At 36.2% G+C, this 15,659-nt stretch overlaps 1 protein-coding gene across 2 annotated transcripts in view; it reads left to right on the top strand.

The window, feature by feature from the left end:
• Positions 1–15,659, top strand: part of LOC139688056 (oxysterol-binding protein-related protein 1-like) — a 252,397-nt gene that overhangs the window by 231,357 nt on the left and 5,381 nt on the right. For both annotated transcript variants that reach the window (XM_071585472.1, XM_071585471.1), the window contains exons 18-21: positions 1,079–1,205; positions 8,364–8,519; positions 8,792–8,874; positions 13,216–13,350. In XM_071585472.1, coding sequence (XP_071441573.1) covers positions 1,079–1,205; positions 8,364–8,519; positions 8,792–8,874; positions 13,216–13,350 — 501 coding nt within the window. The remainder of the gene's footprint in view (positions 1–1,078; positions 1,206–8,363; positions 8,520–8,791; positions 8,875–13,215; positions 13,351–15,659) is intronic.

The following is a 15,659-nucleotide window of genomic DNA, read 5'->3' as shown; positions in this document are numbered from 1 at the left end:
CATTTCATGTACAACAACAGTTAATTATGAAGGATCCCAGGTTTTCCCAGCGTATGGTATTCAAGAAGTTCTCTCGGGTTGCCCACCGGGTCAGGTTGCAGTACACCAACGTTTTGATGGCTGACTCTGCCATCAAAACGTCAGTGTACTGCAACCTGACCCGGTGGGCAATCTGAGAGAACTTCTTGAAAACAGTTAATTAATTTACGATTTAAAGTTTTCAAGTACTTGAGTTTATAATTGTAGGAATGTGAGTTGGGACATAGAGCATATCATATCCTTCCCTTGAGATTGTGCCTTTAACCCCCATCCATAGAACCAGCTTAGCCTTTTGGACCTTAGTTTGTGTGTTCTCTTTATTTTATTTTATTTTTTTACTTTAAGTTTTTATCATATTTTAGTAATTAATTTGTTTTATTTAATTTTATCATAAATGGATCATATTTTTTCATAATTTTTACAGCATATAACGCTATTAAATATTAATTATTGGCATTTAAATGTTCCTACCTATCAATTTATATTAATCCTGATATTCCTATCCCAGAGTGTTGTTAAATAATAAAGTTGTTGTTTTTACACAACATTATATAAATCAGTGATGAACATTTTCATCAATAATGATTTATAAATGTACTAACTCATATAATGCTTGAGCTTAATGTATTTTACAGTAAGTTGCTTTTAAAAGCATTATAGAATGTTCATAATTTGCCTCACATTATTCCTAAAGCATATTGATTTAGATTGTGTGACATTAGTAAAGCATAATTGCCAGCCTGCTCTGCTAAGTGAGTAAAATTATTATAATACCGTATTTTTGGTATCCATTCTAAAAAGACTACTTTTCCACAGATTTTTATAATAAGGTACAACGTGTTTCACCGACTTGCGGCATCATCAGGTGCCACCTGATGATGCCACACGTCAGTGAAACGATTATAAAAACCTGTGGAAAAGTACTAAGTCTTTTTAGTATAGATAATAAATACTTCCACAAAGTGAAGCCTAAAAAAGTAGAATGTACCTTATTTTGGTCCTCATTTATTTATCTCTTCATTTCATGATGTGTGAATAGCCGAGATAATGATCAAAGATCAGGTGTCGGCAAAAACACTTCCAGTCCTGCTCATACCCCGAAAAAGGTTCTTGCCAAATTAAATAGCCTCAAAGTGAGTCCATTTCGATCCTCATCACTTTCAGAGGTAAGGAGATATTTACATATGTATGGATTCAATAATAGTAATTTAATGTAATAGCTCTTCACCCGGATGACACAAGTTTCATTGTGTGTTTTACTCATATGTGAATTTTCTCCCCTAACAAAGTAATGCCTAGCCCATTGGTGCAATTCATCGGTGTCCAGTATCCATTGACAGAGTATGAATGAGATATTGAGGCATAATGGAAAGTTTACCATGTATAGTGTGCAATAGGATACAAAAGCTGAGTGTATAGGAAGACAATGGTTACCCCTGAACAGATTATTCCTGGTAGATTTTCAAATCACCTTCTTTCCAGAAGAAATAATGCCATGTTTTATCCAAACTCATATTCAATTTAATCTAGTCTCACTTATTCCTGAATGTCACCCATTTTTGTATACATGCATATCCCTATTAGAAGTAATTAAATTTCTGTAGTATAGGCATTGCCCCGCCTAACTCATCTCCAAATATTGTCTTTCAAAAGAGATTTCAGAGCAAATATCCATTGCGATGTATCCCGAAAATTCAATTGAAAATAAGTTAATTTGCCTTAAAACATCCTCAGATTCAGATTTTTACTTCAAAGAGCTAAAATCAAAAATAATCATGGCATTTTATTTTTCTATTTTGATCACTTTCAAGTAGCTCCAGTTTTTGCTTAGAGAAGCATAAATGATATAATTACTTTTAATAATTCATAGCATAACATAAAACCTAAACATAACCCTGCTAGATAAATGTTTGTAAACATGTATTGAAATTATGGAAAAAAATAATATTTATTCATGCCATGTCATTAACATTTACATAAGGAACAAGATGACTCAAAAAGAGCACATGTAAGTAGATACATATACAATGGTCAATGCATCATTAAAGTCACTGATAGACTAATACATTTTCCCTGTTGGATGTTTTGAGGCTGCTTTTCAAATATGTGATATTGCTAGCTACTACCTACTTTGAAAGTTTATTAAAAAAATCTCATACCCATGTCTTTCATTGGCAGTCTTTTTCAGATAAATTGGAAAGGGGTATAAGTCATTTTTCCTTTGTGATGAGTTATTATGGATATTCAGTCAAACCCCATATTTGCATAGCCAGAATTTACTTTTTCCCACAATTTACATTTTAATGACATTCCATAGTTGTGGTATTAGTTTTTATCGGAGGCAACCGACAGCGAAGGTCTTTTGCACCATTAGGGATGGTAGAGAGAAACCCGTCATTGGCATTAGCCTACTATTGTCAAAAGGCACCAAGGGGTCTGCAGTTTAATGTCCCATCCGACGGACGTCGTACTCATTCAAAGTGCTCTCCACAAAGCACCCTCTCAGTGGGAAGCCTGTACGTTAGCCACCATCCCATCTCGATCCTCTCATATTCCATACAATTTCCCATTTTTCCAACTAATCTGAAACTCTGTATTTACACTTTCATTTTAAGTTTTTTCTGCTATTTAAACCACAATGTGCTGAATTTAAAAAAATTCACATTTCAAAACAGTCACTCATGTACATCAGTTTTGATAAAAAGCATTTTCAACTTGCTTTCATACTTGTGCACTTAAAAAAGATGAGGAATAGAAGAGTAATGTCAGCACTTTTAGGGAAGAATTTAAAAATGGCAAAGTAGTACCGAGTACCATTAGGGATGGAAATTTGATCTACTCAATCTCATCATCTCTGTCTGCCAGGTAAAGATTCTATCTAGGATGCTATGAAGTGAATACATTGTATGACTAGGAATTACCTATGGAATTTATGCATTGTAAGAACACCTGGGGGAGACTAAACATCACAAATAAACTGAAATTATTAGTAATGAAAATGGCTTTGACCCTAACACAGGAGATCAATATGGTGTGGTGGCTACCGTACTGGCTTCCCACCCAGAGGGCCCGGGTTCAAATCCCAGCGGTGTTGAATATTCTTCCGAGGTACCTTGATCCCTACTTGAGGTGCTTTGTGGAGGGCACTTTGAGTAAGTATGCCATCCGTCGAATGGGGCGTTAAGCAGTGGACCTCTTGGTGCCTTTCATAAAGAGTAGGCTGATGCCGATGCCGGGTTTCTCTCCACCCTTCATCCTTTCCTAGTAGTAGTAGTTTTGAGGGGAGGCGACCGACAGCTAAGGTCATTTGCGCCATAGGGGAAGGACAGGAAAGGATGAAGGGTGGAGAGAAACCCGGCGTCAGCATTAGCCTACTCTTTACGAAAGGCGCCAAGGGGTCCGCGGCTTAACGTCCCGTCCGACGGACGGCGTACTCACTCAAAGTGCCCTCCACAAAGCACCTCAAGTAGGGATCGAGATACCTCTGAAAAATATTCAACACCACCGGGATTTGAACCCGCGCCCTCAGGGTGCATCCTTTCCTGTCCATCCCGTATGGTGCAAACAACCTCAGCTGTCAGTCGCCTCCCCTAAATACTACTACTACCCCAAACACAATGAAGGGTGTCAATGCAATAACTGGTGCCAAATAAACAGTTGGGGGCTCCTAAATAATAAAACATATTAATTGCTTTTTTGCATCATAACTACCAGAATCAAAAATAATATTATTTACATCAAAAATTTGAAGTTGGGACAACTGTTTCCCTGGAAAAATGGTGCAGTAGCTCTGATTCTCATGCATTAAGTGTTCCTCAACTACTCTGTAATGTAAATTTATCCTGCTTGACAATGGAAAGACGAGGCAAAAACAGCATTTTCAATTGAGGTCAAAATAATTATTTGGAACAAGTTGAATCTCCTGGTGGAATCTGTATTCATCTGGCAAAACATCTAAGATTGCTGGCCTCTTCTCTGAATACATGACTGAAAAATTTCAATTTGATTCTGAAACGCCGGCCTCGGTGGCGGCGGGGTAACGTCCTCGTTTGCCAATCCATGGGTCGCGGGTTCGATTCCCGCCTGGGTGGGTTTTATTCCACCTAGGGCTTGGGTGTTTGTAATCGTCTCCATTGTTATTCTATGTTAATAGTCCGATGTAAAGGCACAGAGTGTTGTTTTCGGACTAATGGCTAAATAAATAAAAAATATATATATATATAGGGTATAAATACATGGCGAATTCATTGCTCTGCACTTCACCCTGAAGACGATGGCAGAGTTAGCCGTCGAAACGTCGGTGCACACCACGCTGACCCGGTGGGAAACCCGAGAGAACTTCCTGAAAAAAAATAAATAAATAAACAAACAACCCACTGTGGACATTTGTCTAAAAAGAGAAAATATATCAAGAATTCTAACTGTAAAGAATCGGAAGGATTATTGAAAGACAAGTTTTTAAGTACTTGATTGTCAAATATCGTGGTTAATGGCATCATCAATTGAGAAAAAGTATTGCCTATTGCCATAAGATTGGAAATCGAAGATTTCATAGTCTCCCATGGTTGGTTAGATAGGTTTAAAAATAGTCCCAATGATGTAGATAGGGCTGTGTGTGGTGAAAGTAGAAGTGTTAACATCGAGACTGGAACTTGGTGGGAGGAGTCGGAATTGAATTAACTTCCTCAAGGCTTTTTTGCATTAATGTCAATACAGTTAGCTGCCCACCGAAGTGCTCTTTCTTACAGAGTTTGTTCACTTTTGCATACCAAGTTGTTTAAGGATTTAAGTGATAGTATGTTAGTATGATGATAAGTATATTAGTATCATCAGCTTAAAAAATTATTTAAAAACCATTGACTTAGCTCAGGTAAAACAGATAACAATTTTGTATGCAAGGAAAATGACTGATCCCAAAATGGACCTCTGTGGTACCCAAATATTGTTAATGTTACGACATATTAGTTAAACACTGCAGGCCATTGTGTTAAATTGTGACATAAATTCTTTTGTATTAGTATGATTCAATCCAGTCAAGTGTTAGTCCTCTTATATGCTATCTGTTAAGACTATTGTGTGGAATTTCATGATAAATATATCCAAAACATTTGGTGGAATCTAGGAATAGTCCTACTATTTCATTCCAAATCAGGCTTATTGGTGTACAGTTGTTAACCTTATCTGCCTTTCCTTTTATTTTATAATTAATATGCACAACTTTGGAACTCAAAATAGAGGATGGAAATCATCAATAAATAAAATGTATTCATGAATTAGATGTAAATGAGGATCTTTGATGAGTTCAATTTAAAATAGAATAATATTACGTATAACATCATCTAGACTAGGGGCATTTATCTTTATGAGTTAGTTTGTTAATGGTGGTGATCAGTATAGTTTCCTAACATAGCATTAACAAAAACACAATGAAAATCAGGTAAACTAGGCACTAGCTAAAAGAGCAGAACTAGTTGCTTGAATAAAGAGCTACGATGTTCATGCCTCTCTTTCACTGTAGGTATCTATCTATCCATAGCAAAAATAATTATTGTCAGTATACGCTATGGCAGAGATAACAAGTATGTATCTGGGACAATGTAGATACTAATTTCTTATGGGGGATCGAGATGGTGCGGGGGCTAGCGTACTGGCTTCCCACCCAGAGGGCCCGGGTTCAAATCCCGGCGGTGTTGAATATTTTTCAGAGGTATCTTGATCCCTACCTGAGGTGCTTTGTGGAGGGCACTTTGAGTGAGTACGCCGTCCGTCGGGACGTTAAGCTGCGGACCCCTTGGCGCCTTTCGTTAAGAGTAGGCTAATGCCGACGCCGGGTTTCTCTCCACCCTTCATCCTTTCCTATCCATCCCCTGTGGCACAAATGACCTCAGCTGTCGGTCACCTCCCCTCAAAACTACTACTACCAATTTCTTATGTATTGATCTCACCCCTTGCAAAATATGCATCTATATATTTATGAATTGACAGTCGCCCTATCAATGATGTATATGCTTTGTTTTTTTATTATATGAACTTTATCTTGTTATCCTGAGCAAAATTTTCCCTTTCTGAAAATATCCTTATTCGGTATTTAAATCACCACCTTTCATACTTGGATACAGTATTTGATGTGCTGTATGGGTTTGCATGTTCTAAGTATTTTGTTGTGAATTACTTCCTTTCATAACCAGTTCCAAAAATAAATATGATTCTTATTGAGTTAGTATTACTTTTGGTTCATAATTTTCAGGTTTTGTGTGTGATATGTAGGAGATTGTTATTGTTGTGTTGCCATTTAGAGGTTTCCTATGGCATAATTATCCTGGGATTCCTCCAACCAAACTCCTTGTTCTGTGAAATCTGAGTTAGTCTTGATAGTATAACTTTTAATTGAATGACTGGTATTTGAACTAATTACTCTTGTATTACAGAATATTTGAATCATGCACTATACTAGAATATTTTCAACAGTAACTGCATTCTTAATTTAATAAAAAAATGCAAATTTTTGCATCTCTTTGAGATTCTTTTTCTAGTAAGTTGCTACTGAGGAGAATCAAAACAGTTATTCCTCCTTGATTGGTTGAGTAACTTCATCCAAGTTTTATGGGTAAACTTAAAACATAATGTATGGTAAATGAAGAGTAGTTAAAAAATTCAGTCAACTGCTGACCTTAATCTTTTAAATCATTAACCAAAAAATTCATTTCCTGCATTGTAGGTTGAAAATTTTATTTTTCAGAAAATGTAGGTTGGGATTGAGTCAACATGACTTTTTTTTCAATGCTGCCTTGAGATATGTGGTATTTAAAATAGTCCTTATAAACCAATAAATTCCAAAACCTTGCATATATCTACAACTTCCGCTAGTCATTTTTACCCTCTGATAAAATTTCATTCAGATTTGATGCTTAAGATAATTATTGAAGTACAACACACACTGAGAGCCAGTTTCACAAAAAATCGATGCCAGAACAGAGATCGTTTTTTTGATTTGATGCTCAATTTTGTTGATTATATATCTCCAATGAAAATCAGTGTTGATCAAGGATTGAAAGGCCAGTCAAACTGATGACAGATATTAGATGATAAAATCTGTAATTAAGTAGTATGGTGAATAATGATTTATCATCTGACAAAGAAAAAGAAGTCATACATCATTACTTAAATTGAAGGGACTACAACAGGGTTGTTAGAGTATGTGAAATTGATGCTTATGTCTAGAATATGATAAACTAAGAAGCATCCAGTTGAGTTCCTGGTGAGAAGGATTTCAAAGATTTCCCATTATCTCCAATGGGTCAATTATTGGTAATCGTACATTATTTTACGACTATGACTGTCCATGTAAATTGTTTAATGCTCATGCATGATCTATTTCAAATTATCAGGTACTTCAAATTGGGTACTTGAATCGAGTAATGAATGTTATTTGAAGGAGATAAATCAAATTATGGCTTTCATCTTACTTGGTAAGATATTACAGTCTATGTTTCATAGTTGATAGTATCTTTACGAGCCCTGCAGCTACCAATCATACCATTACCATACTTGATCTTAAGTTCCGTTGTTGGGGAAACAAATGCAAGATATTAATGCTGATCAATAAAATGATGCCTGTCAAGTGTTTTGTGGTTGAGCAATGGTTGGTGATACCAGACTTGAAACATTCATTTCTGTCTTTATTATGAGCATAGTATAAATTTTTGTGGAGGATTATTTTAATGACATTTAGTATGAAAAATTTACAGCATCAAAATGAAAAGTTTGCTGTTTAAAGAAAAAATAAAATATTTTTAACCAGCTTGAAATAGTTTAGATGAAAGGAAATGTCCCAGATGTTTCCGTTAATAAAATAAGGAAAATACATGAAATGGCAAATTTCAGTTCATCAGAATATGAGATTTGTGAGTGCAGGAAGTGTAAGTAGCAGTCAAATAACTACTGTGACAGTTTTTTTGCTAAAGGTAGCCATTATTTAGCTTCAGTTTTGATTTACTGTGTTTAATTATGTCATTTTTGGTTAAAAAAATTAAGCTATCTTTTTTCACTGAAATATAACCAGGCAATTGTAATCACCAGTCTGGAAATGGCTAGATTTTCCCATGTATCATTTCAGAACTGACTACAAGAGTCAATAAAACTTGTGTGAGGTTTCGTTTTAGCATTTTTTCACTTAGAGATCACAAAGTACAGATGACATTTTTACTGTACAGTTGTAGAAATAAGAAAGGGAATAAAAATATACGTATGTATGAGGTCTGACATGATCTAAGGCAGAAATTTGAAATTATTTGATTGTTGCCATGTGATTCTTTTCATCATAGAATGTTGGGTGCAGTAGTGCAGCAGAAGACACTCCTCCTCCACCCACTGATGTACCTGACGGTGAAATCCCAAAAAGTGACTCTACATATTCTATCGACATTCCAAACTCAGTATTGCTCTGGGAAGCAGACCCAAGGCCACCAAATACAGCTGAGGTAATTGAGTTTTTCAACATCAGGTCTAATTTTGTCTTCCTTATATTCTTATGCATTACAAAGACACATTATTGAATCACTATAGGTGTGTGTCACATGAGTACCTTAAAGTACCACTTTATTTGTAATTCATGGTACCAATGCCTCAGTTTCAATAAATTCCAATGTCTTCATTTCTTGAATTAATTAACCAAAGATCACTTTTGCTGTTATAAAAATAAGCTGCATTTATTGATGGACTTGCTGCATGATATGTATTCATTTTTTTCCAGTATTATCAGTTCACATTGTTTGCCATGTCTCTGAATGAGATGGAGGAGGGCATGCCAGAGAAGCTCTGCCCCACAGATTGCAGGTATGCTGTTGTTAATATTCTTATATCTCATTAATAGATTGGTATTCTAGGCTAGGTATCTCATCTCATAGGGGAGAGGGGAGTTGAGAGTTGTTTTTTCTTGGGGTCTCATTCACACAGGGCCTCAATTTTTAAAATTTTGGAATGTACGGTTTAAATTTTTTACCTGTGTTATTTCTTTTGATACCGTATTAGACTCAAAAATGGAGTGGCTAAGGCTCCTCTTAACAGCATGACGAGCTTAATACAAATTCCAAAACTCGTCAGACTGCCAGCAAAGGTCATGTTTATAACAAGCATGATAACTTCAGGTTTAAATCTATGGAAGTAGTGGGCATCTCTAGGAATGTGAAATAATTTACATTATGTATTGATCTCTGAATCTGAAGTAGCTCTATGCCACAAATTCAGAGTATAAAAATCATTTGCCTTGGCCGGGATGTGAACTCAGATCCCTCAATGTCCGGTCGAGTGCTTTAGCCAGTTAAGCTATCGAAATGGCCTTTAAAACTCTGAAATTTTGGGGGCTTTAACGGAACAAAATGTTGTGACGAAATACCGTACATACATCGCAGGCATTTGTAGTCGTGCGCAACCCGCTACAGTCCACGAGGTTAAAGCCAACGTTTAAACACTCAGGCTGTATACTACCTTGATCAAAAAGTTCCCGGAATAACCACCGTGTGGCGCTCCCATCGTTCCGATTTGAGTTCTGTTTTTTTTGTTAAATTGGTACATCTGTTGTTGATATTCCCTTTAAATCTTAGTGTCATAACTTGACATTTGCAAAAGTTACGTAGCCAAGAGTACATCTATCTCTGTGTGTGTTGGCGATTTTTTACAATTTCAGAAATGGATTTAAATTTGCAACAACGAACTTGTATTCAATTTTGCGTAAAAAACGGATTTAGTGGCGCACGGACGTTGGAAATGTTGGAAAAGTGTTTCGGCAACGATTCTCTAAAAAAAACGGTCGTTTACCAGTGGCACGAGCGGTTCAGAAGTGGTCGTGAGTCAATCGAAGATGATGAACGCAGTGGCAGACCATCGACATCGAAAGTCGGTGAAAAAATTGATAAAGTAAAAGAAATGTTGGTCAATAACCGCAAATTAACCATCAGAGAAATAGCGGAGGACTTGAACATTGCCTATGGATCCGCCCAAGACATTGTGGTTAATGATTTGGGTTTCCGTCGTGTAGCATGCCAAAAGACCTCAATTTCATGCAAAAAAGAGACCGTGTTGACGTCGCAAAAGACATGATTTGCGAGGCTGAATCCGATCCCACATTCATCAAAAGGATCATTACTGGAGACGAGACGTGGGTTTATGAGTACGACACGCAATCCAGACATCAGGCAAGTGAATGGCGTTCACCAAATGAGCCGAGACCAAAAGAACCACGTCGTTTTCAGTCCAAAAAGAAGGCAATGCTGACGGTTTTCATGGATTACAACGGTGTAGTGCATCATGAATTTTTGCCAGAAGGCCAGACAGTAAACAAAGAGTATTATTTGGGCGTTATGAGACGTTTGCGTGAAGCAATTCGCCGAAAGAGACCAGAAATGTGGGCAGAAAACTCGTGGATTTTGCACCATGATAACGCACCGTCGCACAGTGCTATCATTATTCGTAATTTTTTGACGAAAAATGCAACAAATACCATCCAACAGCCACCGAATTCACCTGATTTGGCTCCCTGTGACTTCTTTCTGTTCAATCGAGTTAAAAAACCATTACGGGGAACGCGTTTTAGCAGCCGAGAGGAAGTAATGGAAAAATCGCAGGAAGCACTGATGGACATACCGAAAACCGACCGTAACTTTTGCAAATGTCAAGTTATGACACTAAGATTTAAAGGGAATATCAACAACAGATGTACCAATTTAACAAAAAAAACAGAACTCAAATCGGAACGATGGGAGCGCCACACGGTGGTTATTCCGGGAACCTTTTGATCAAGGTAGTATACCTTTGACAAATTCCGAAGAAACTGCAGAAGATGCTGCAGCAGTGACTTTTAATGGAGTCATCCACTAATATGCATAAAAGTAGCTCTCTCGCAGTTGTAGAGGTAGCTAATCTCATCTATTGAGGACTTTAACTGACTTCAAGGGGAAGAAGTAGCCTAATATGTTGAGCATTTGGCCACTGACTGGAGGGTGTCAAGTTCAAATCCAGGGAGAAGCCTTTGGACAATATCATTAAAAAATGCAAGCTTTGTTATGTTCTGGTTGCTCGAATTTCTCAGAAAACTGAATGGTGGTGCAAGCAAATTGATCCCTTGAAGTTGAAAAAATGAACTCCTCTTTGAAATGTGTGAAATTCGCATGCCATGCTTAAACATGGTTCAAGAAATAATTTATGTCCTCCAGTCAGTGATGCATCATGTTAATGGTAAACAAGTGCTGTCACAAAATTTTTATTGCATATTATTGCCATCTGGCTTTATCCATGCTATGAAAATGATGCCAAATCATAAAAAAGTACAGTAATCATAAATGCTAGTTTTGCAATAAAATCCCAATAACTATGATTTAAAATACTCTCAATAATGGCTATCCAATCCTAGAAGTGATTAAAATTAGCTGATGAGTGAGTATAACATTACCTTTGGTAATAATGAGAACTTAATATCAAGGGTGATTTTTTAGGGATCGTTAGGACTTGTTGAGATTCCACTGTGCTCTAAGAATATCGGTTAAATTATTTTGTTAAATAAGGAATTTCCAACTCAATATAGCTAAGGTTATAATTTTCACAATTGACCTTAGCTGTTGGTCACCTCCCTTAATAACTACTGCTAGGAACTTTCAACTCGATATAAGGTTCTGTGCAAATTGAAATGCAATATCTCTGAACTGCTGGAAATCAAATTTTGAATATTGAGGTGATGGCTTTACTGAATTGTATTTAAATTCAGAAAATTTTACCAAACTTGAATGCATGTCTGCATGTTGTTGGTCAGCATGTCTCATTTCTGTGGGATACAAAAGTTGATGTGAGGGTTAGAATATATTTTATAGCAATTCAGTATGGTGGAAATTGCCAAATGAATTACAGTAGACTTGAAGTAACAAACCTCAATCACACTTACATCTTCATCGTTGACATTTTCAGTCAGTCATTTAAATCATTCAATCACAACAACAACGAGGTTAGCATAGGTTTCACTGAAAATTGTTGATCATCTTTATTCCGATGTTGGGTATGAAAGTTTTGATAGCACAAATAATGGAAAAATATGAATAACCCAAATGCATGGGAAATATGGTCATGTTATAAATGGATACAGATACTCTCCTTTTTTATTCCTTGTAATTACTTCGTGTTTTTTAGCAATGGAAAAGACTTTTTTCAATTTTTATAAGGGTGGAATTATAGTTTTACTTGAACTCAGAAATATCATTGAGTAAATTACAGAGCATATGTATTTTCCTCAGAAGGGTAACCCAATCATGTAGCCAGGTAAAAACAAAGAACTGTCAAAGGGTAAATGATTGCTGTTACGGATTCGATTTGTCATATGATACTGATTAAAATAATGCAGTGGGGATAGTTAATGACTTAGTTGTTGCATAGTTAAACTATGTTTTCTTTGTCTCAAAAGAGAAAATGGAATTCTCAAGGCTAATTAATGTCATGGAAACAAAAATTGGAAAATATGGGTAGGAAAAAAAACCATTAAATTAAAATATTAAATACTATTGACAACTTTTTATTTTGGAAAATTGAAAACTTTAAAGAAATCCCAGGTATTTAAAACATGTAATTTTTTACAAAGTACCTTTATAGAAAAATCAAAGCATTTAATTATCTTTACGGTTGTAAGTTCATTCAACTTTTGAGGTGCTGCTAAGAGGATAACATGAATAATCCACAAAATGGATATTCCACTCATGGATAATCGAGACTTTACTGTACTGTTTTGCAATAAATTTAGAGGTTATGACTTAAACCGGCCATCAGGGAACCCTAGATTAGAGTTTTGAGCTCAGGGGCCTTCAACAGAAGCCCTGGGCAATTAAACTCATGGTCCATTGAGCCAACATTTTACTTGCCTGCCACATCTAGAAGGGGGAAAATGTTAAATACTACATTTAAATCCCTTAGAAATTCATTTTAAGAGGATTCCTTGGTAGCTAAACTGGTTAAGGTACTCAGCTGGAAATTGAGGGATCTGGATTTGAATCCTAGTCTAGGTGGATGATTTTTCCACTGTGAAATTTCTCACATTTGGAATAACCAATTGGGGGCTCAAAGTCTGTCTTCATTAATCAGCTAGTTCAATTCAACCAATGGACTTGGGGTTCCTGAAATAATGTGGTGTTCATTTTCCAGACTTCGGCCTGACATCAGGAAACTGGAAGAAGGTGATATTGATGGTGCAGCTGCTGAAAAGAATAGACTTGAAGAGAAGCAGCGGGAAGCAAGAAAGTCACGCAAAAGTAAGAAAGGTGCAGACTGGAGCCCCAGGTATGTTCAAAATTAATATTTATTTTTACAAGTGAATGTACTCCTACAAAGGGTACAAAGGGATCCAGCTATAATTGGTAGATCCAGTCCAGCATTGTTGGGTGCAAGAAAGCAAAAAAAATAATTTAGTTTCTTTTGATGAGGGCATTCATTGAGGCTTTGCTCTCAAAGTATAATTAAATATGTTTTTAAAAAGCCATTAAGTACTGCAATGAGCAGTACACTGCCCAGATCCTGCTGTCACCTTCTGTTGATGATAGATCTTCAAGGTAAGCAACAGAGGAAATAAGAGTGGAAACGTTTTTCTTAGTAAGCCTCATCTTTCACTAGTCGGCTGTTAAAAGTTTAGCTAACTCTGTCTAGTGGTTTTATTTTCATAGTCAATTGAAGCGACAAACTTTTTTTCATTCAGAAAAATGGGAAAAATTAGTTTCGTGATTAAATGCTTCTGTTTGAAAGGTTTAACACAGAAAGAGATCAAAGCTGAGTTGGATGAAGTTAATGGTACATCTGCTCCTCTGTTTATGACTGTTTACATTGGGTAAATGAGTTTAAACATGGCCGTATATTCACAAATGGACATTGTTCGGGGCAAGAAGTAGAAGTGACTTCCTCTGAAATGATGGACATAATCCAAGACATAGTTTTGAGTGATCAGTAAATCAAAATTTGCAAAATAGTTGAGGCACAGTCGTATCACAAGATACATACAGTGTTTTCAATTTTCCATGGAAAATTTGGTGTGAAAAAATTGTGGAAGAGGGGTACTCAGTGGGGAATAAACCCATAAAATCATGTGGTCAATTCCGAGGCTGGTTTGGTGCTTTTCCATTGTAATCCCAATGAGTTTCTGCATCAATACATAATTGTGGATGAAACATGGACACATACACTACTACACTTCAGAGATACAGGAACAATCTAAACAGTGTGTTACTAAAGGCGATTCAGTTTCAAAGAAGGTGAAAAAATTAAATAATCACAATGGAAATGGACATGGTTTTTTGGGATGCATATGGAATCATCTACATTGATTACTTGCTATAAGGACAAATGATAAATTGATAGTATTATATGTCTTTAATGCACCAGTTGAGCGAAGAAATGTATTTTGGGTGGACCCACATACCTTGCAATTGAATATAATTTGCTAGAGTCATTATTCCTATAAGAAGACACTGATGAAGGAAAATTATTTTATTGTCAAAAGAGGTTGCATTGCATATTCCTTTACTCCATTGAGTTGGATGCACTTACTAATTGAGAGAAAATTAGTGTGAATGAAATAATGCACTCTGGTGTCAATAGAGGATTTCCTTCTGTTAATAAAAGAGTATCTTGCCACAGCTTAAGCAGAATAACCCACTTTGCCAATTTTAGTGGAAGTGAAAACAGAGGAAAAAGATACCCTTGCATTATCTGCTCTGAGGAAAGTGCTGAGGCTAGGCTTAGGTCAGTAGATTTATTTATTTAACAACTTGATTGTGGCAAGATTGAAACTTCATAGTCTCTTCTTCCACCTAACCCTTATACATTACCAATATAGACAATCACAAACATCCATGCCATAGGTGGAGGAAAACCGACCTAGGTGGGACTTAAACCCACAACCTCTGGATTGGCAGATGATGGCGTTACCCCACCGCCACCGGGGCTGGATAGATAGTAGTATACAGTTTGCCAGATCATGCCTAGGTTCATTTCATTTTCCTAAATACCATAGCAGCAAGTATTTCCCTCCTAAGTATTTCCCTCCTAAGAAGGAAACATTAAATAAAAAAGTGCCAAGTCAATTTGGCATTGCTTGAAATGTATGTCATACAGCATTGTGATTTTAATTGACAAATATGCAGCATAAGAATTTTTTTATAAGTTTGCTCTTAAGAAAGCAGGCATCTTTATGACCAATTTTTTCAGTCCCTCAGATTTCAAAGTAACAGGATGTATTTGGATATCGTATATGTAAGTGATGTATAGGGATATTTGAAATTCATAATTTTGAATGCCCATATGGAAAAGTATGTTGGGAGAATGAAATGTGATGCCTGATTGAATTATGTGAAAGATTCTTTGATTGGTAAAAAAAGAGGCCCTAGGGAGGATGATAGCAGTTAAAGATGAAGCTACTCAGAAAATAGCATGTGTTACTTATAAAGAGAAAAATAATTAATTAGTGCTAATGTGTCAAAAAATAAAAGTGAAGATGAGCAGAATAATGCAGAATGACTATGAAGGGCACAGGAAGCAATTTGGGAAATGTGTAAAATGGACCAAGCATTGGGACGACAAAGGATTGGCTTCATTAAAGG

This window comes from Hetaerina americana, unplaced genomic scaffold, assembly GCF_022747635.1.
Source record: "Hetaerina americana unplaced genomic scaffold, ioHetAmer1.1.p SCAF_2, whole genome shotgun sequence".
Lineage (NCBI taxonomy): Eukaryota > Metazoa > Arthropoda > Insecta > Odonata > Calopterygidae > Hetaerina > Hetaerina americana.
The sequence above is the reverse complement of the archived record's forward strand: the minus strand, read 5'-3'. Positions and strand labels throughout refer to the sequence as shown.